At 39.6% G+C, this 23346-nt stretch overlaps 1 protein-coding gene across 3 annotated transcripts in view; it reads right to left on the bottom strand.

The window, feature by feature from the left end:
• LOC105493841 (solute carrier family 5 member 8) overlaps positions 1-23346 on the bottom strand; it is a 60578-nt gene that overhangs the window by 5897 nt on the left and 31335 nt on the right. Inside the window, exons 11-14 of one of the 3 annotated variants that reach the window (XR_011608931.1) lie at positions 14250-14336; positions 12634-12839; positions 3625-3728; positions 2322-2445 (exon numbers count right to left, since the gene is read on the bottom strand). Coding sequence is in view for 2 of the 3 variants with exons in the window: in XM_071071252.1 (XP_070927353.1) it covers positions 2405-2445; positions 3625-3728; positions 12634-12839; positions 14250-14336 (438 nt within the window). In the remaining variant the exon portion in view is untranslated. Of the gene's footprint in view, positions 1-9; positions 2446-3624; positions 3729-12633; positions 12840-14249; positions 14337-23346 lie in introns of those variants that run through there. The other 2 variants (XM_071071252.1, XM_011761777.3) reach the window with 2 other exon arrangements.

The raw sequence follows: 23346 nt of genomic DNA, 5'->3' as shown, positions 1-23346 counted from the left end.
TGGAAAAAAAAAAAAATACATGACTTACGTTGTTAAAAAGGACACCAGTAACTACACAGAGACATTCCATTATACAGGCATTTAACTTGTACACATTCAACTCCATACATTCATAAAACACAAAGAGAAAGGGAAACTTAAAAACGCTGATCACTTAGCCCACAATTCCCCTTCCCTTAGTCAGCCCTGGGTCTGGAAAGCCTCTCACTATAATAAATATGAGTCTTGTCATATATATATATATATAAAATACATATATATAAAATATATATATATATATATATCTCACATATATGTATGTGAGATAGAGCAAAAAACGCAAGCCGATTGCTTCATCTAGTACTCAACTAGAGAAACAGTCATCTGGCCCAGTGCTGGTAGGGAAACTGGTTTAAAAGCACCCTCCATGCCATCAGTAAAATATCAAACCATCTGCCTCTGCTTCAGACAGTGGAGCTGCTTTTCCCCCACTTTCGTGGCTACAAATATACATGTCTATGAAGAAATGCAGGAAAGTCTGAACTGCTGAATAAATTATTTAAATGAAAATCAGTATGCTGACTGATGTTTGATCCAAATCCTCTTCCTTAAGGTTTTCTTTACAAAAAAAAAAAAAAAAACTATTCTGCTTTGGTATTTTTTGTGGATCAAAGAGGATGCTTTTAAAAATTGTGTACCTCAAAGAGTGGTCCTCAAACTACCCTGACTCAAATCACTCAGAGAATGTACATAAAATGCAGATTCCCAGACTCTAGCCTGGACTGACCAAATTAGGACCTCTGAGGATAGGACCCCTGAAGCCTGATTTTTATAAAATTTCCAAGGGGATCCTTACGCCCTCTAAAGTTTAAGAACCACTACTTCAGTACAAATACTAGACTTTTAATTATGGGAACCTTTGCTGTTCTGGAGATAGAATCAATTTTAAATAAGTTCATGCAATGTTATTGAGTACCTGCTGTGTGCTGGAGATGCTGCTAGGTGCTAGAGAAACAGAGAAACAAAACAATCACTGTGCCCACAACTTGTGATCTCACTTAGGAAACGATTTGCCCCCATTTTCCTGATGAAAACATAGCCTTCTGCATAGTAAAAATCAGGGGAGTGCTGAAACGCCAACCAAGTCTGCAAGGCCTGAACTCTTACGGGAGTTTTAGTATACTACAATAGGTTTTAAAATCTGTTTCCCAAGGAACATCAAAATCGTGTGCTTCTCGACAGTTTTCAAGGTACTCACTGTTTCTGTGAAGTAGGAATAAGTTATTTGTGAAGTTAATGAAGTTGAAGTGTCTTTTATTACTGGACCCCAGTCACTGAGGTAGAGCATTACTTTTTGAAACAAAAGATATAGCTGTATATGGTTTTTCAGAATCAAAGCATTTAAAAGAAAAAAAAGGAGTACTCAAAGGAGGTACTCTGATACTCCACTTTCTTTTAAAAACTGAGCTAAATAAGGACCAAAGGGCAAATAGTACAGAGAGACTGGTTAGGTGTATTCCAGATCTGAAAAACTGAATGACTTCTGGGAAAAGATGAAAATCTGTCTTAAGACCGGGCATGGTGGCTCATGCCTGTAATCCCAACAATTTGGGAGACCAAGGTGGTTGGATCACCTGAGGTCAGGAGTTCGAGACCAGCCTGGTCAATATGGTGAAACTCCATCTCTACTAAAAATACAAAAATTAGCCGGGCATGGTGGTGCGCGCCTGTAATCCCAGCTACTCGGGAAGCTGAGGCCAGAGAATCCCTTGAACACAGGAGGCAGAGTTTCCAGTGAGCCGAGATCGCACTACTGCACTCCAGCCTGGGCAAAAGAGTGAGACTCCATCTCAACAATAACAACAAAAAAATCTGTCTTAAAATATATCAAACTGGACCAAAAAAATTAATAAACCTACCGTGCTGGGAATTTTATTTTTGAGAAAGAGCACAGTCCTTTTGGAAAAGAAAGAGAATATTTTCCAGCAACTGTTTGATAAATAATGGATAGCAACAAATTTTATAATTATAAATACAAGTGTCACAAAAGTTTGAGAGGCAGTGCTATCCCAGTACCAAAAAAAACATAAAATGACAGCAGGATTCTGTAAAGTGGCACAGTCCTGGCAACTTTGTAGCATGGAGCAAACAAAGACATGAGACATCCTTGAACACAGTGTACGATTTCTGACTAGTTGTAACACATGTTGAAGGAGGCAGTGCACCCTTCCCCTGGCATGGCTGCTATGGATGCGTATGTGTGAGGGGATGTAGGGAGTCAGGGAGCCCAGCACATTTCACCAACTCCACACTACCCCGGCCCCAGCACTGTGATCTCTCACCTGGGTTACTGCAATAGCCTCTTCCCTGCCCTCGTTCCCCTACAGACTATTCTCAAAACTGGATCAGAGCACTCCTTTGAGAATTATTGGAAAAGTAAGTGAAAAAATATCCCACATAGTAGACCTAAAAGACACAGAGATGAAAAATAAGAGAGGAAAAAAACGAGAAAATTAGAGGAACTGTCCATGATTCTGATTCAAATGTTTGACTAATAGGAGTTCCCAGAGAGAGAACACAGAAAATTATTTAAAAAAATAAAAAGGAAGAAAAGAAAAGAAAAAAGAAAATGTCCAGAACTGAAGAACATGGATCTTCAGATTGAACGAGCCTTACTGAAGGCCTAGGCCAAGGCAGTCATTGTGAAAATGGGACACACACAAAGTGTCAGCTGGTAGCATGGCACTGTCACAACAGCAACATAGCAAGCTAGAAAAAAATTCAGACATCCTCTCAGAAAAAAGAAAAGTTCTTTTCAACCCTGGGAATTTCTACTCAAACAATCAATCAAGCATAAGGTAGATTAAATAATTTTTTTCAGACACACAAAGTTTCCAAAACCTCTTCTTTTGTCTACTCATTCTTGAGAATATGCTACAGGATGTGTTCCATTCAATTAAGGGAGTAAATGAGAATGAGAAGTAATGAATATAGGCAGTAGAAAACCCAACACAGGAACAGGGCCCAAGAGAATTCACAGAATGAGGACAAAATGGAGTTCCAAGATAACAGTTCTATAGCAATCCCAGAGAGCAATTTATATACTATGTGTATCAAATTGATTTTTTAAAAATAAACATACTTTTTTAAAAAATGATAAACATCTGAAAAAAAAGCCTCCACACTATGTTTAGATATAACCTGTCTATGCTTCCTTACAGTTTACAAAGAATGAATATGGGACAATGTAAAGATCATAGCATATTGGGTTATTGTAAAAATATGTGTAAAATACCTAACATTGAAGTTTTTTTCAAGCATCTTATTTTTGTCTTACAGCAACTTGTGAGATGGGCAGGTCAATTATTATTGTCCTCATTTTACACATAAGAAAGCTGAGGCTCAGTGTAGCTATGTGACTTGCCCAAGTTCATGCAGGCCCTAAAGGGCAGAACCAAGATTCAAATAGAAATGAGTCTTCTGCTTTCTAGTCTAAGCCTTCAGATTTCCCATGAGTAAAACAGAAGAAATAATTAAACTAGCTGTCAATAGGATCACAGTAAAATAACATAAAAAGCTATAAAACAGATACAGTAAAAACTGATACAGAGGTAAATACAACAATACTAATGTTTAGATAGTTACCTGTTGGTAAACTGACAAGTATCCCCACTAATAATGTTACCAAAGTTCCAACAGTGCTGAAGTACAGATATGATAAAGAATACCAGTTATCCATCAGTGGAGTCCTAAGAGAGCAAAAGCACAACTGTAAGATTTCATGTAATGCCACTAGCAACTACCAGTATATACCAGTGATTCTCATGGCAAGGTCAAAATATAATATTCAATAATGTTTTTAATGTCATAACCTGCTGTCCTAATTTTATCTTATCGTATCAGGAATTGAAAGTGAAATTTCACTTTGACTATATACTAAAATACTTGAAGGCCATGTTTATTCATTCAATTCTGCATGATGTCCCAGGCACTGCTCTTGTGATTGGACAGTCAGCCATAAATAAGGCAGATAAACCATTTGACCCAGCAATCCCATTACTGGATATATAGCCAAAGGAAAATAAATGGTTCTACCAAAAAGACACATGCACTTATATGTTCATCACAGCACTATTCACAATAGCAAAGACATGGAATCAGCCTAGGTGCCCATCAATGGTGGACTGGACAAAGAAAATGTGGTACATTTCAACTTTGGTGAATCTGACAATTTTGTGTCTTAGAGTTGCTCTTCTTGAGGACTATCTTTGTGACATTCTCTGTATTTCCTGAATTTGAATGTTGGCCTGCCTTGCTAGGTTGGGGAAGTTCTGGATAATATTCTGCAAAGTGTTTTCCAACGTGGTTCCATTCTCCCTGTCACTTTCAGGTACATCAATCAGATGTAGATTTGGTCTTTTAACATAGTCCTATATTTCTTAGAGGCTTTGCTCATTTCTTTTTACTCTTTTTTTTCTCTAAACTTCTCTTCTCGCTTCATTTCATTCATTTGATCTTCAATCACTGAAACCCTTTCTTGCAGTTGATCGAATCGGTTACTAAAGCTTGTGCATTTGTCACATAGTTCTCGTGCCATGCTTTTCAGCTCTATCAGGTCATTTAAGGACTTCTCTTCATTGGTTATTCTAGTTAGCCATTCATCTAATCTTTTTTCAAGGTTTTTAGCTTCTTTGCAATGGGTTCGAACTTCTTCCTTTAGTGCGGAGAAGTTTGATCATCTGAAGCCTTCTCTCAACTCGTCAAAGTCATTCTCCGTCCAGCTTTGTTTGTTAACAAGGATACCCAGGAATTGAACTCACCTCTGCACCAAGCAGACCCAATAGACATCTACAGAACTCTCCACCCCAAATCAACAGAATATACATACTTCTCAGCACCACATTGCACTTATTCCAAAATTGACCACGTAGTTGGAAGTAAAGAACTCCGCAGCAAATGTAAAAGAACAGAAATTATAACAAACTGTCTCTCAGACCACAGTGCAATCAAACTAGAACTTAGGATTAAGAAATTCACTCAATGTAATCCCAGCACTTTGGGAGGCCAAGACGGGCGGATCACAAGGTCAGGAGATTGAGCCCATCCTGGCTAACATGGTGAAACCCCGTCTCTACTAAAAAATACAAAAAACTAGCCGGGTGAGGTGGCGGGTGCCTGTAGTCCCAGCTACTTGGGAGGCTGAGGCAGGAGAATGGCGTAAAACCCGGGAGGCGGAGCTTGCAGTGAGCTGAGATCCGGCCACTGCACTCCAGCCTGGGCAACAGAGCGAGACTCCATCTCAAACAAACAAAAAAAAAGAAACTCACTCAAAACTGCTCAACTACATGGAAACTGAACAACCTGCTCCTGAATGACTACTGGGTACATAACAAAATGAAGGCAGAAATAAAGATGTTCTTTGAAACCAATGAGAACAAAGATACAACATACCAGAATCTCTGGGACACATTTAAAGCAGTGTGTAGAGGGAAATTTTTAGCACTAAATGCCCACAAGAGAAAGCAGGAAAGATCTAAAATTGATACCCTAACATCACAATTAAAAGAACTACAGAAGCAAGAGCAAACACATTCAAAAGCTAGCAGAAGGCAAGAAATAACTAAGATCAGAGCAGAACTGAAGGAGATAGAGACACAAAAAACCCTTCAAAAAATCAATGAGTCCAAGAGCTGGTTTTTTGAAAAGATCAACAAAATTGATAGACCACTAACAAGACTAATAAAGAAGAAAAGAGAGAAGAATCAAATAGACGCAGTAAAAAATGATAAAGGGGATATCACCACTGACCCCACAGAAATACAAACTACCATCAGAGAATACTATAAACACCTCTATGCAAATAAACTAGAAAATCTAGAAGAAATGGATAAATTCCTGGACACATACACTCTCCCAAGACTAAACCAGGAAGAAGTTGAATCCCTGAATAGACCAATAATAGGCTCTGAAATTGAGGCAATAATTAATAGCCTACCAACCAAAAAAAGTCCAGGCCAGATGGATTCACAGCCGAATTCTACCAGAAGTACAAGGAGCAGCTGGTACCATTCCTTCTGAGACTATTCCAATCAATAGAAAAAGAGGGAATCCTTCCTAACTCATTTTATGAGGCCAACATCATCCTGACACCAAAGCCTGGCAGAGACACAACAAAAAAAGAGAATTTTAGACCAATATCCCAATATCCCTGATGAACATCGATGCAAAAATCCTCAATAAAATACTGGCAAATCGAATCCAGCAGCACATCAAAAAGCTTATTCCACCATGATGAAGTGGGCTTCATCCCTGGGATGCAAGGCTGGTTCAACATATGTAAATCAATAAACATAATCCGGCATATAAACAGAACCAAAGACAAAAACAATGTGATTATCTCAATAGATGCAGTAAAGGCCTTTGACAAAATTCAACAGCCCTTCATGCTAAAAACTCTCAATAAATTCGGTATTGATGGAACGTATCTCAAAATAATAACTCACAGCCAATATCATACTGAATGGGCAAAAATGGTAGCATTCCCTTTGAAAACTGGCACAAGACAGGGATGCCTTCTCTCATCACTCCTATTCAATATAGTGTTGGAAGTTCTGGCCAGGGCAATCAGGCAGGAGAAAGAAATAAAGGGTATTCAATTAGGAAAAGAGGAAGTCAAATTGTCCCTGTTTGCAGATGACATGATTGTATATTTAGAAAACCCCATCGTCTCAGTCCAAAATCTCTTTAAGCTGATAAGCAACTTCAGCAAAGTCTCAGGATATAAAATCAATGTGCAAAAATCACAAGCATTCTTATACACCAATAACAGACAAACAGAGAGCCAAATCATGAGTGAACCCCCATTAACAATGGCTTCAAATAGAATAAAATACCTAGGAATCCAACTTACAAGGGATGTGAAGGACCCTTTCAAGGAGAACTACAAACCACTGCTCAGTGAAATAAAAGAGGACACAAACAAATGGAAGAACATTCTGTGCTCATGGATAGGAAGAATAAGTATCGTGAAAATGGCCATACTACCCAAGGTAATTTATAGATTCAATGCCATCCCCATTAAGCTACCAATGACTTTCTTCACAGAATTGGGAAAAACTACTTTAAAGTTCATATGGAACCAAAAAAGAGCCTACATTGCCAAGACAATTCTAAGCCAAAAGAACAAAGCTGGAGGCATCACGCTATCTGACTTCAAATTATACTACAAGGCTACAGTAACCAAAACAGCATGGTACTGGTACCAAAACAGAGATATAGACCAATGGAACAGAACAGAGCCCTCAGAAATAATACCACACATCTACAACCATCTGATCTTTGACAAACCTGACAAAAACAAGAAATGGGGAAAGGATTCCCTATTTAATAAATGGTGCTGGGAAAACTGGCTAGTCATATGTAGAAAGTTGAAACTGGATCCCTTTCTTACACCTTATACAAAAATTAATTCAAGATGGATTAGAGACTTAAATGTTAGGCCTAAAACCATAAAAACCCTAGAAGAAAACCTAGGCAATACGATTCAGGACACAGGCGTGGGCAAGGACTTCATGTCTAAAACACCAAAAGCAATGGCAACAAAAGCCAAAATTGACAAATGGGATCTAATTAAACTAAAGAGCTTCTGCACAGAAAAAGAAACTACCATCAGAGTCAACAGGCAACCTATGGAATGGGAGAAAATTTTTGCAATCTACTCATCTGACAAAGGGCTAATATCCAGAACGTACAAAGAACTCAAACAAATTTAGAAGAAAAAAACAAACAACCCCATCAAAAAGTTGGCAAAGGATAGGAACAGACACTTCTCAAAAGAAGACATTTATGCAGCCAACAGACACATGAAAAAATGTTCATCATCACTCGCCATCAAAGAAATGCAAATCAAAACCACAATGAGATACCATCTCACACCAGTTAGAATGGTGATCATTAAAAAGTCAGGAAACAACAGGTGCTGGAGAGGATGTGGAGAAATAGGAACACTTTTACACTGTTGGTGGGACTGTAAACTACTTCAACCATTGTGGAAGACAGTGTGGTGATTCCTCAAGGATCTAGAACTAGAAATACCATTTGACCCAGCCATCCCATTACTGGGTATATACCCAAAGGATTATAAATTGTGCTGCTATAAAGACACATGCACACGTATGTTTACTGCGGCACTACTCACAATAGCAAAGACTTGGAAACAACCCAAATGTCCATCAATGGATTAAGAAAATGTGGCACATATACACCGTGGAATACTATGCAGCCATAAAAAAGGATAAGTTCATGTCCTTTGTAGGGGCATGGATGAAGCTGGAAACCATCATTCTCAGCAAACTATCGCAAGAACAGAAAACCAAACACCACATGTTCTCACTCATAGGTGGGAACTGAACAATGAGAACATTTGGACACAGGAAGGGGAACATCACACACACAGGCCTGTCATAGGATGGGAGGACGGGGGAGGGATAGCATCAGGAGATATACCTGATGTAAATGACAAGTTAATGGGTGCAGCACACCAACATGGCACATGTATACATATGTAACAAACCTGCACATTGTGCACATGTACCCTAGAACTTAAAGTATAACAAAAACAAAAGAAAGGGTAACAAAATAAAAATAAATAAAAATTAAAGAAAAAAGAAAAAAAAAGAAAATGTGGTTCATATACACCATGGAATACCATGCAGCCATAAAAAAAGAACACAATCATGTCCTTTTCAGCAACATGGATGCAGCTGGAGGCCATTATCCTAAGCAAATTAATGCAGGCACAGAAAACCAAATACCACATGTTCTCACTTATAAGTAGGAGCTAAACACTGGGTACTTATGGACACAAAGAAGGGAACAATAGACACTGGGGATGACTAGAGGTTGAAGGGAGAGAGGCAAGAGTTTACCCCAGTAAGAAAGCTGCACAGGTATCTAAATAAAAGCTGAAATTATTTTTTAAACATAAGGTAAATAAGATTCCTGCTCACATAAAGTGTATATTCTAATGGAGAGGTAAATACAATAAACAAATTAATAAATATAATAATTTCCACTAGTAGAAAGCACTGTAAGGAAAATAAAACAAAATGATTTGCTATTAACAGGATGGAGAGGGAGGAACTACCCTACAAGTGGTCAGAGAAAACCTTTGGGAATAAGTGACATTTGAACTGAGATCTGAGAAATGTTCTCAGATGTTCTTGAGGAAAGCATCTCAGAGACTAAACACAAGCTGACTGAGGCACAGTGAGAAGACAGTGATTACAAGATGAAAGATAGGCAGGGGACTTTTTGTGGCACCGGACATGAGTTGGAATTTTACTCTACAGGCAATGGCACTCATTGCAATGTTTTAAGTGAAAGAGTAACATGAAAATTCTATGATCATTTCTACAATGATTGCTCTAGGATTCCACTTTCAGTTTTGACAGCTGCTTGATTCAGACCAATCATTCTGCTGAGAACAACATATAAAACCTGGGGCATGGGGAGGGAGGCAGGTTTTTGAAGATATCAGCGAGATCAAGACAATGAGAATTTGGCTGGGCGCGGTGGCTCACGCCTATAATCCCAGCACTTTGGGAGGCCAAGGCAGGTGGATAACCCGAGGTCAGGAGTTCGAGACCAGCCTGGCCAACATGGTGAAACCCCATCTCTACTAAAAATACAAAAATTGGCCAGGAGTCATGGTACATGCCTGTAATCTCAGCTACTTGGGAGGCTGAGGCACAAAAATCACTTGAACCCAGGAGGTGGACGTTGCATTGAGCTAGAGCCTGGGCAACAGAACGAGACTCTGTCTCAAACAAAAACAAAAACAAAACAATGAGAACTTGAGGTGTCAAGAGCCCAGACAGAAGGGGAACACATTGAGGTGAGCTAATGAAATTAAGAGAGTGTGATATTGAGCCAAAGACAGACAAAATAGAACAGACTAAAGAATTGAGAAATAGATCCCCAGAAAAATAGTTACTTGGTTAACATTGTTTTCATCACCAGCACATTCAGCGGGGCAAAAGGGGAGTCTTTTCAATAAGTTTGAATTCAGTTTGGTTAACCGAATGTCCACATGGGGAAGAATAATCTTGATCACACCACCCACAGAAATCAATTCCAAAGTGGATTACACTTCCCAAATGGAAATGGTTAACAATAAAGCTTTTAAATGAAAAATTAGTGGAATATCTTTATGATTGCAGGATAGACAACGATTTCTCAACAAGACACATAAAGGACTAACTATATAGGAAAAAACTGAGAAACAGATATCAATTAAAATTAAGAGATTTTGACTGACAAAAAAAAAATGTATCATTAAAAGAGTAAAAAGGCAACCCATGGAATGGGAGAAAAATATTTTCAAAACATATCTCATATCTAGAATACATCATGAACTCCTGTGTAAATAAGAAAAAGACAGAGAATCCATTTCAAATGTACTAAAAACTCCATTTCAAATGGACTAAGTAGCAAAAGTAGATATCCAAATGGCCAACAAACAAATGAAAATGCATTTGACTTCATTAATCATAAGCGAAACACAAATTAAAACCACAGCAAGCTACCAATGTAACCATCAAATATTGGAAACTTAAAAAAATCAATACTGAATCTAGGCAATCGAAACAATTTGTATCTAGGCAACCAAAGGATCACACATTCAACCTACAGCTGGGTGACTCACAACCCTTGTGCTCCAGCCATACGGAACTAGGATGATTTTTCTAAGATGCCCTGATCCTTCAGTCCTTCAAGCCTTTGCACCTGTCGTTTCTTCATTCTGTGACACATACTCCTCCCTCCGTGTGTCCTTGTGCTCAATCCCGCCACCCGACTAACTCCAGCCCGTGCAATTCTCCTCTAAGGTTTCCTTGGCTCCAGTCAGGTAGACTTCCTCCTTCTGGCTCCCATGATACCCTGTGAATATTACTTACCACAATGCATGTTTTAATTTATTTGCTTTTCCAATCTCCCTTCTGGTGACAAGAATAACTTTCTAGATCTTCCCCTTCATCTAGCCAAACCTATGCATTCTTGAAGTAGTAGTACATCTCTGAAGTCTTAATGCTAACTTACACTCCAACTTTGTACTCACTCTTTTAACAAAAATGTATCAAGTATTTATTATTTACTATGTCCTAGTTTTCATACTTAGCATGCTTACTGAGTTTATTGTTTTGCACATTCCCTCCAGCTAGATTAGAATTTTCTGGAAGGCAGGAAACAGTGGCTGGGAGAGAAAGATTTTCTTCCATGGATACTAAATAAACGGTCAGCACAGTGCTGGGTACATAGTCCATGCTCAAAAATTCCTGTTTATTAAGCTGAAATATTTGATAAGTAAACTAACATGTAAAACTGATTATTATGGTACCAGGCATAGAATAAACTTCAGCTAATTTATTTCTTCCAGGAATCCAAATAACCATTTTGCCTTAGACTCTTAAGGGCAAATATTTACATAATTAGGAAAATGCTAAGCAAAATGGTAAAACAAGAAGTACATCCTGTATGTCTTCTCACTTAACCTTCAATTAATCTTTTCTCCCTTTCTGACTGTAATGACTCTCCCAGTCCCCTCTCATTCGTGCTTTCATGCCTGTCCAGACTGCTCCCCACATGTCCTTGCCCCTCTCTACACTGCACCTCACCTAGTAAAACTTCCCTCAAATATGCCTCAGGCTCTGGAACTACCTTTTCACTGAACCATATAGGGCTTGCCTGCCTGGAACGCCCCTGGAAGTCCCACTGGCTAGCTTTCTCATAGCTGAATTCCTTCTGGAACACGAATTGCTAACAATGGCTATATGTATGATCATGTTCCTTCTCCCAGGACCGTGTCCATTTTAAGAGGGGTATGCTGTGTCTTAACCCCAAACGGATGACTCTATAATGATGTCATTCCAGATAAGCTGGCACTGGGGCAATATTTTGGGGGCAATGGCATCATCTTTGCATTCCTCGAACATATCCACAGGGTTTGTGCTTTAAGGCTGGACATTTATATATCCACTAAAGAAAGTCTTGCCCTCACATGCACTATACAGTAAAGCATGCCTCTCCCCACAGGTCTACATCATTACGTTAAATCAGACAACTTCAGCATCTAGAGGCTCCAAAGTGTACTGCATGACTGAAATCAAGCATGAAGATCACAGCTGCAAGCACTGCTAGTGCTTTAAAGATTTGGAATCTTCAACTGAACAAATGGCAATTATTTAACATGTTTAAATAATTGTAGCTTGTGGTCAGTAAAATCTATCCTTCAAAGACTACATAAGCAATATTTATTTATAATTGTGCTTTCCATTTTAAAAGTTTTTCCAAGACAACGATAATTCTTTGTGCCGCTAAGAGCTGGTGTTTAGGAGAGTTTACACATAATAGAATTTTCTCATTAATATTTAAGTTTTCTTACATCTGTAGATAAGGCAGAAATGTCTAGAAAAATTATGAAAATATGACATTTTTTGTTAAACTGCTGCAGAAAATAGTATAGCTAGCCACACGGGTTTTACTCATTCCAGAATTAGGCAAAGTCACAGTGTTGTAAGCAAGACAAAAAACAACTGGAGTTCTCTACTTGTTGCATACATTTTTAAAAGTATAATGTAATAAAACTTAATTCAATACCTTTGAACATTGTGTATTTGAAAAACACTAGTAGTAAATGGCATTTCTGTGGTTGTCATCAAATTTGTCTCGTTGTATGTGCTGTTACAGCCTTGGATATCAAGCTGCAATGGCAACGTTCTCTCAGGAAGTGGAGGATACATTTGAGCTCCAATTCCAACCCATAGAGAAGTAGCAAATCCAGCCATCAGACCAACAAGTGCTCCCTGTAAAACAAGAATGCTTTTAAAAGAAAAATAATACAATTTGCTTTGATGTCAAAATTAACACTAGAAAGCCAAGTTCAACATGGCACAAAATTATAAAATCCACAAGGGCAGAAACATTCAGTGCTCTCTTCTCCCAAGACAGTCCTCAGCCCATAAAAATCTATTGAATAAATGAACAAGTGAATAAATGAATGAAAGGTAGTGAGGCAGGGAGGGAAAAAGGAGTGAGAAAGCCCACTTTGAAGGAAGGCAGATAATCTGCTAGTGAAAAACCTGGATATGGTTTAAAAAAAAAAAAGATACTGTTCATGGCAGGAGAAATAGTATGTTATTCTCCCATTACCACCCCCAGAAAAGGGCATGTTGGCTTAGTCAGCTACAGCTCTTCTGGAGGAAATGCATGCTGGCAACAAATGCCAAATATCAAAAGTTGATTTTTTAAATACACTTTTCTGATACTTAACAAACTAATGCATTTCATCATGCAAAGAGTCTAATCCAAGCTTCAACATTCTGAGGTGGACACAAACAAATCTCTTTCATTGTGATTAATTTCTACAAAAGTAGCTTTTCATATGACATTTCATTGAGGATAATAAATAATAACCACAATAGTCCTTATTAATATCTGCCTTACCAATTCCTAATGCCTTATAAGGAAAATAGAGTTCCAAATGTGAAGTCAGAGTTGAATGGCTATTCTATATCTGAAGCAACTGTACATACATTATCAGTTTTTCCTGAACTATATCTTATAGCCAGACTGAACCAGTGGACTTTCTTCTGGGTTTCAGAGAAATAATTTCTAGCTCATTTATTCCAAACAAACGTTAGCACTTCTAAGCACAGATATGTCTAGGTAGAAGGACAGAGATATTATGTCTTTCTGGAAAATATTCCCAATTATGATCATCCCTTTGGGGCTAAATCATGTTGTGGGAGCTACAGCTTTAAATGTCAGGAGTAGAAAATTCCTGGCCAAGGTGGTAAGATTGTGTTGCATCTCTTTGCTGTGCTATGGCTATTCACAGAAATCCTAAGTTTTACTGCCCTTAAATCGCTCATATCTGAGCCTATTGATCTCTTTTAAATCCTAGCTATTAATTTTTGAGAAGGGCAAGTAGGTAAGTGCACAAAAAAATGTTGCTCCTTTAGTTATATTATGAATATTTAAAATTGCCCTATGTGGTTCTGGAAGTTTCCATTGAACTTCACACTTTTAGGGTCCCTATACGTAGTACTTCCTTGTATACTCCACTAAAGTCAATAGAAATAATTTAAGTCATCAAGACAAGTAGCTAATGACAAATCTCAAAGGAACCATATCTTTACAACCGAGAAAACTGTGTAGAGCTGCTAGTATAGTTCAAAAAGTAATCCTCACACATATTCGTTCTTTGTACTTACAATTGAGTTGGCAAAGGGAACCAAAATGCCCAAAGCGAACAGGCCCATAAGTGGTCCACCAACCATACCAAATATGCTGAGTGCTGCCTACAAAAATAATACAACGTCAGCAATTAGCAATCTCAAATCCAAACTAAAATATTTCAAAGTCATTTCATCAGGATAATGATTTAAAGTATTCAGCCTCCTTCTGAAAATCATAGTTTTAGTCATGAAAGCCTTGTCACTGGAAAAGACGTCATTACAACTTACAAGTTTCTGCGTCTCAGTCTCAAGTATCCATCTGTTTCTACAGGTAGCCTCAAAAAAGGCCACACAACACAAAGAAGATAAAGAGGCCTGAGACAATGGGAGTGCCTATATGAATGTATAAATCATGAATGATACCTCTCCTCTTAGCATTGCTCTTGCAGATGTTTATAAATCACAGCACTCCTTTGTGCTTTGATCATCTCAAAATCCTCTCAAAACTGTGGACAAGTACTACTATGTGACCAGAGAGGAGGATGAAACCCGTTGGCCATTCCTGATTTGGTTCCTTAAGGATGAAACTAGAATGATAAATATGATTTTTAAAAGACTGATCAAATCATATAGAAATAGATTTAAAATCTAATCAGATAACTGCAACCTCTGCTTTGATGTGGAGATACCAAATCCAGGATAGTGAAAAAGTTTTACAGTGCAAACATCGCATGAGGTAATGCACTAAATGAAGCTTCCAAGAGATATATGATCCCAATAATCAAATGCCCAGTTCTTAAGAATGGACAGAACCATAAAAGAAGAGCAGGGAATCACTGGTTTGCCCAGAGAGGAGAGGGGTTTAATAGAACAGAATGAATGAATCAAAGAGAAAATATCATGTCAAGGAAATATTAGAGGAAATAGTGCTTGTTGTTATTGTTGCTATTGTTTTGAATAGGCCTACTTCATGAAAGAAGAAAAAGAGGTGGTACCAAGTAGAGTGGAGAACTAGTCTTTAAAATGATGCGGACTCAAGGATGTGATCCTGAGTCAGTTTACACAGAGTACAGTCAGAAGGGAGACAGACTCCACTGCAAGAGGTCATATGACCCACAAAGCAAGTTATGACTATGTGATCTGTGAGCAGTTTTGGAGACATAAGGAAGATACCCCAAAAAGATCTATAAGAGGAAAGAAGACCTTGGCTGGAGATGAAGCAAGGAGGAACTGGCTTGGAGTTATGATGACTCTGCTAGAACATGTCATTGTATATAATCAGGCCATAGCTGATATATGGAAAAAGGGGAATCAATCACAATAAGAGCTCCAGGCACTATTGCAGACTATGAAGAAAGCACATTCTGTATGACTGGCTATGGTTTAGGAGTGCTGGACAGGCTTGGAGCTCTGGATCTAATTCATTCACTCATATAACCAGAGATGAGATCAAACTATTTTAATAGCTGGTATGCCCTAAGCAACAACCAACTAGAATGGCCCCAAGCCTTAGGACTGAAAAAGATCCTGGAGGACCCCCACTTTGCCAGTATTAACCTTTAAGTTTCTACGTCAACAGGAGGTCCGGGATCCCAGAGGAGCAGCCCAAGTGGCCAGGGAAATTTCAGGGAGCACTTGGGGTGATCAGATCATAGGATATTTATGAGTCTAACTACATTATTAGTTAACATTCGAGCTAAAGTTGTTAACATCTTGCTTTGTCCTGGGCACTGCAGTAGGCACCAGATATTTGATAGAGGGTTGAACAACAATGTCATCTTCCCCACCTTCGTGGATTATAGGCTATTCAGTAAAACAGACATTAGATAAATAACTGCAATAAAGTTTGACAAGAGATGATAAAGAAAGTACAAGGTGCTCCTGAAACATTTAGCAGAAGGGAATGCAAACGTATCCAGGTAACAGGAAAAGTCTCTTTAAATAAGTAAAGTGTTAAAATGAAAACTGAAGAATAACTAAGGCTTAGGCAGTGGACGAGGTAGAGAGGAAGGTGTTGCAGTCAGAGGAGAAGTCTATGCCAAGGCCCGTATGCTAAAGACAGTGAGGTGACCACAGGGTTCAGGAAGAAGACACTGTTCTAAAGATTGGTCTGTCCTCTCCAGGCCCACAGCTCCACAGGAGCAGGAGGGAGCTTTCCAACACAAAATGCTCTCTAATCAGAAGAGCAAATGCCACAGGAGGTAGAAGACCCTTCAGGTAAATAAACCAAAAAAAAAAAAAAAAAAATTTCAATGAAGTGTTTCTACTTCTGAGAAGATAAACATACATTTCTCTATTCCTCCTGCTAATAAAATTAAAAATCCTGACATTTCATATAAAAAAAACATAAGACCACTCTGAAAGGTGGAAAGAAGGCAGCCCACTAGGGACCCTGGACCTGAAGAATGGTACAGTGGGAGTTCCCTGAATTTTCTTTTTGCTTCATGTATCCCAGCCTGAGAGTCAAAGAAGCCAGCTAGCCTCGAAATGGCAACAGACACAAGCAAAAAAATAAAATAAGATTAAAACCCCTCATAAAGGCCTATTCTCTCTCTAGTCACAGGGCCAGGAAAGGAGCAGCCTATGAAGATGGAAAACTCTTAGACCCCAACCACTTCATTCCACAGAATAATCTGTTCACCCCACCCACACCCATGCCAGCCTAGATTCCATACCCCCAGCCTGTCACGAGGCACCCTTTGCCTCCCTACTGGCAATGTCACAGGAGGCCTAGTGGAAAATCGGGACTTTCACCATGGCCCAGCAGTGACAAAGCCACCTCCTCCATGATGTCAGTGAATTCCACCCTGTTGTCCTCGGATGTTCTAGGTGGTCCTAGTTAACCAGCTTCCCAGGGAAGCCTCTCCCCTTGAGTTCGCTTTGCATCATCGTTGAGTCTTGTACACCGTCTGATGCCCATGCATTTTATTCTGGCAGTGCTAAGAGCACCAGAAGGATAGAAGGAGCAGGATGGTGTTGTGGGACAGATTTAGTCACCGGTCAGATGACTGACAGACCAGGAAGGTTTTCATCTAGAGACCATTCTCAGAGTTTGGAGGATCCTTCCTCCTTTCTTATACTTGTATTCAATCCAGATCAATTACCAGGTGTTTTGTTCACAAAGAGAGATTAAACTATGCTTGTAAGGGTAACCTTTGATCTAAGGTTTGTGAAAGTTGCATCGTGCTGAGGTAACCTGGTCTCCTGGAAATCCGGTTGGAAATCCCCAACCGGACAGATAGGACTGACCCTGTGAGTTGCTTGAGTGGCCTTATGCCTATCATTAATCGTATAGCCATGATACATCTCATTGTACACCACACTCCACCCCTGACCCTGAGGGGGTCAATAATTGAGAGGCTGCCCGAGCTTGAAAGTGCACTCCATGGTCAGTCAAATCTTGAGAAACAGATCTTCTGTAGGACGGTGAGTAGGAGTCGGTGGCACCCTCGGAACAATCTGGAATTGAACTGTATCATCACAGAGAGTATAGAGTAGATCTAGTGTCCAGCTGAGCAGTCAGGGGAGTTCATGAGAATGGGGCTCAGCTGTGGCTTTGGGGCAGACTCACCAATGATGAGGGAAGAATGGAAGACAGGTAGCGACCAAGTCTGGACGGGAAGCAATGGATGTGTGGCAGGCCAGCGAAGGCGTGCCCAGCAGGCTGGAAGGTTGGCTGCTCAGTGGGTGGCCAAAATGTGGTGGAGGCTGTCAGTGACCTCAGTGCTGAGTAATCGGTGAATAGGTCTGGAGAAGCCACATTTGGATGTGGAAAGTCAGGCCACCCGGAGTAGCAGCAAAAGAACACGGGCACACTGGGGCTTGGAAACACGATTACATGAGCAGGTAAAAGGAGTTGAAGGGACTCAGTGGTAGCAGGCTTGGAGTTGCTTGATTGCAGAGCAATGACATGTGAAAATGGAACAGAAGGATAAAGAGGACACAGAACTAAGCAATTAGGTCTGGGGACATTGTGTGCTGAGGTGCTGTCAAAGATCCAAAATCATGATCTTGAACATGGCCTGATGAAGCCAAAGTTCAAGGTGTTGTCCATTCCAGATGGCTGCCAGGCACAACTGGGGCACCAAATGTCTCTAGGAGGCACTGGCTGCAGAAACAGTGGTGGCCCAAGAGACACCTAGACAAATACACCAGTGAAACTCTTGCCAGGGAGGGATATAAGCAGGATGGGTGGGACAGTCTTTGGGTCATCCTGGGCACACGGCAGGAATGTTAGCAGTGAAGGCATCTTCCCAAAGGTGGAAGTTGATGCTCAGCCATCCAGATGGGTGGTGGGTCAGTGGATGGGATGGTTGGGCGACACTGATATTAAGGAGGGTTTGCGGGAATTCATGAGGCTTGCCAGACAGGAGCCAATTTGAAAGCACCCTTCAGCGTAACTGCCAGTAGAGGTCACTCTGCCCTTGGGAACAGCTGGACTGGGCCTCATCCAGTAGGTGATGGGTATGGAAAGGCCAGGGAGAGCAGAGCCCAGTGTGAGACCTCTGGCTGCAGGGTCCTGGGTGGTGGGTGGGGAGAAAGGTGCTGCTGTGAACACTGTTGGATGGTTCTGTCACAGCATTTTCCAGGGTGGTGAGGACCTACAGAGCTCAATTAACTTCAGGGACTGTGGCCATCAGGGCCAGGAGAGTTGGTTTGGCTTATGATGGGCTCTCCTTAAAAACATCTGTAAGGTATCTGGGTGCAAGGTGGCCTGTTCCAGGGTCTCCCAGTTGTGCCCCTGTTCCATGGGAGTGGCGGCTATGCAAACTCACTGGAGCATGCCTAAGCGCCATAGTAGCTCCCCTTCTTCCTCAGTGTACACCAGCCACCTTCAGCCCTTGATGAAAAGAGGTTCATGCTGGGGGTGAATAGCCCCCAGGCCTGAATAGCCACTGCAACGGAGTGCAGGGACAACTACGTCTGCTCCACTCTGTGCCTGGATAAGCTCGACAGGGTCTTGAAATAAGGAAATGATCTTATTATCTTTAAAGATAGCCGCTGGCTGTTGTATTTGTATTTCTCAGCCTATGAGTTGCAAAGCACATCCTGTCAGGTACACACAGAACAGCCTGGTGGTGCCTTTCTCATTGGGTTCCTGCACCAGGTCTTTGAGGGGCTTTGAATTTCTGTCCACAACAGGCGTGAACCTCTTCATGGACTTGTATAGTGTCTAGGACACACTTCCTCATCTCAGCCAGCTGTGGAGGTAGCAGCTGCTTTCTCAGCCCAGGTGATGACTGGTGACACCTGTGGTGTAGCCAGCGGTAAGCCAGCACACTCAGAATCATCATTCCACAGCTCACAGGGCTCTGGATCGGCCAGGCAGAATGACGCAACTCTGAAGTGAGCCCGCGTGACTTGGGCATGTTGCCTGTGGGATGCTGCCAGCAACACTCAGCAGGCATCATAGGGTGGGGCACACCCCTTGAGAAGCCACGCTGTCTCAACTGGAGTGCATGGTGGGCTGGGAACAGCTGTGACGTGCCCTTTGATGAGTCTTGTGGACTTCACTGGTGATGTTAGTCCCTTGGGAAATATGCTTCTAAGTCCCTAGCTGGTGGACAACAGCACATAACCCTTCAGCAGGTAAGCTTCACCTTTGCCTTCTTGGTCTGTGGCATCACGATACCAAGATCTTTGGGGGCAAGAAGCAACCTCCCACAGCAGGAGCCAGAGACACACCAGCCAGCGGTTGGCTCTTCAAGCCAGGGCATCCTCCACCTCTGCTTCCTCCTCCTTAGAGCCTGTCCCCAGTTACTGGGGGCCAGAATGGTCTTAAGAATAATTTTGGCAGGTTTTTCATGGTGGCGATTTCACAACAGAGGCACAGACAAAGTGTATGTAGAAGGCAGCAACAGACCAGAAAGTAAAATAAGAGCTGCCAGACACACTATGGAGTGTTCCGGAGGGCTTCATCTGATTTCTTGATCATAACCAGTCCCCAGTCACCCTTTCCCAGTCCTTCCTTAGAAATGGGTGTCATTACACACTTGCTCACTTATTATCCTATCCTCAATGCCAGTTGTGTTCAGAGGTTGTAGGTGGACCTAGTTAACCAGCTTTCCCAGGGACAATGTCTCCTCTTCTGTTCACTTCACATCAAAGATGAGTCTTAGGCACCATTTAATGCTCAATTGGTTTATTCTGGCAGCACTCTTAGAAGATGGATAGTGAGAATAAGCTGTTGTCATGGGCCAGATACAGTCAGGGAGTCAGATCATGAACTGACCAGAGAGTCTTCATCCAGAGACCATTGTCAGACCTTGGGGGAGTCCTTCTCCCTTTCTTATACCTGTATTTCGTCCAGGTTAGTTACCAAGTGTTTCTTTCATAAAAGGTATTTAAGCCATTATTTTAAAAGTAAGCTTTGTTCTAAGGTTTATGAAAGCTGTATCTGTGCTGAGGTGGCTTTGTTTCCTGGAAATCCCTGAGCCAGGGTTGTAAATTCCCATGAGACATGTAGTATCAGTCCTACAAGATATTTCAGCGGGCCTTATGCGCTATCATTAATCTTACAGCCACAATATGTCTCATAGTATACTACATACCCCTATCCTGCATAACAAGGAGCTCCTCCCTCTAGACTTCTACCTCCATCTGACAGTAATGAGGCAGCACCCTTCCTTATGCTACTGAAGTAGTGTCAGAGAAAGCCAGCTAAAACAGAAGGTGAGATTCAAAGTCTCATCACATAATATTGAAATGCCCAGGTTTCAGTGGAAATTAACTTTTCATAGAAAGAACCAGGAAGATCTCAAATTAAATATAAAAAGACAATCTATAGATGTCAATACAGAGATTACAGAAATAGAATTATTTGATTAAAAATTTGAAACAGCCATGATTAAAAAATGCTTTAACAATTAGAACTCACTTGAAACTAATGAAAAAATAGAGGGAAAAAATATACATAGAAAAATCTCAGTAAAAAAAGAAGATATTAGGAAGAACCAAATGAAATTATTATGCTGAAGAAATACAATAACTGAAATAAAAAATTTAAATGAATGGGCACAACAGCAAAATAGAGGGAACCAAGAAAAAGATCAGTGAACTGAATGACAGAGCAACAGAAATAACCCAAACTGAACAATAGAGAGAAATGAAATGAAGAAATAAAAAATAAACTTCAGGGATCTGTAGAACTATAACAAAAAATTTTAACATTCATGTCATGAGAGTCCCAGAGGAAAAGAGAAAGATGATGGGGTGGACAAGTACTCAAAGAATTAATGTCTGAACTTCTCAAACTTGGCAAGAGACATAAATCTCTTTCAGACTTATGAAAGAAGCTGATTCAAGATTCAAGAAACTGAGTAACCCTAAAAAAATAGGAAAAGAAAAGAAAGAAATACATGCCAACACACATCAAAAACTCAAAACAAAGAAATATACACCAAGATACATCATAATTAAACTTCTGAAAACTAAAGAAAAAACAAAACAAAACAAAAACCCTGGGAGCATCCAGAAAGAAATGACTCCTTACCTGTAAGGGAAAACAATTAGAATAGTAGCATATTTATCATCAGAAATTATAGAGACAAGAAGAAAGTAGGAAAATACTTTTTTAACTCATGAGGAAAAAAACTAACAACTCAGAATCATACACCCAACAAAAATATCCTTTGGGGATAAAGGGGAAACTCAAGACATTCTCAGGTGAAGGAAAACTAAAAGAATGGCTAAAAGAAGTTTTCCAAACAGAAAGGAAATGGTAGAAAGAAGGAACCCTAGAGCAACTCACAGGAAGGCAGAAAACAAAAAACAGAAATACCAAACAGAAAACCAAAAAATGATGCTTAAGCCTTAACATAACATACCAATAATATATAAAATGTGAATGGTCTAAGTATACCAATGAAAAGACAGAGATTGACAGGTTGGATTTTTAAAAAAAACTCAACTATGTGCTGTCTACAAAAAAACTCACTTCAAATATAGCAGCATAGGCGGTTCAAAGTGAAAAAATAGAAAAATATATTATGCAACCATTAATCAATGGAAAGTAGAAGTAACTATATTAATATCAGATAAATAGACTTCACAGCAAAAAAATTTCTCAGAGACAGATAGGGACATTATATAATAACAAAAAAGTTAATCCTTCAATAAGACCCAATGCATGAAGCAAAGCAAAAACTGATAGAACTAAAAGGGAAATAGGCAAATATACAATTATATTTGGAGAATTCACCACCCCTATCTCAACAATTGATAAAACAACTAAACAGAAAATCAGCAACCATCAACAAACAGAATTTAATTGATAGTTATGAAACACTCTACCTAATAAAAAAAGAATACACATTCTTTTCAAGTGCCCATGGAACATATGCCAAAATACCATATCCTAGGTTATAAAACAGACCTCAACAAGCTTAAAAGAACTGCAATCATAGTGTGTTCTCTGATCACAATGGAATCAAACTAGAAATCAATAACAGAAAGATAACAGGAAAATATTTGAATACTTGCAAACTAAGTAACATACTTCTAAATAATCCATGAATCAAAAGAATATCTCAAAGAAAACTTAAAAATGCATTCAGCTGAATGTAAACAAGCATACAAGATGTCAAAAGTTGTGGAACACAGGTAAACTAGCGCCAAGAAGGAAATGTTCAGCATAAATGCACACATTAGAAAAGAGAAGATTTAAATCAATAACCTAAGATCCCACCTCGAGAATAGCAAATTAAAACCCAAAGCAAGGAGAAAAGAAGTCATAAAGAGAAAAGTTAAAAATCAATGAACGAAAACAGAAAAACAACACAGAAAAATCAATGAAAAAAAGAAGTTGGTTCTTTGAAAACATCAATGAAATTGACAAACCTGTAGAAAGACCAAAAAAAATAAGATAAACGTTACCAATATTAGGAATGAAACAGGGTCTATCACTACAGGTCCTGCAGATATCAAAAGGATAGTACAGAAATACTGTGAACAACTATACATATATAAATTTGCAAACTTAGATAAAATGGAACAATTCCTCAAAAACGTAAATTGTCACAATTCATCGAATATGAAAGGGATAATTTGAATACCTCTATAACTATTAAGGAAATTAAATTCATAATTTTAAAACTAAAAAAAAAAAAAATCCAGGCCCAGATGCTTTCCCTAG

The sequence above is a fragment of the Macaca nemestrina genome, chromosome 10 (genome assembly GCF_043159975.1).
Source record: "Macaca nemestrina isolate mMacNem1 chromosome 10, mMacNem.hap1, whole genome shotgun sequence".
NCBI classification, from domain to species: domain Eukaryota; kingdom Metazoa; phylum Chordata; class Mammalia; order Primates; family Cercopithecidae; genus Macaca; species Macaca nemestrina.
The sequence above is the reverse complement of the archived record's forward strand: the minus strand, read 5'-3'. Positions and strand labels throughout refer to the sequence as shown.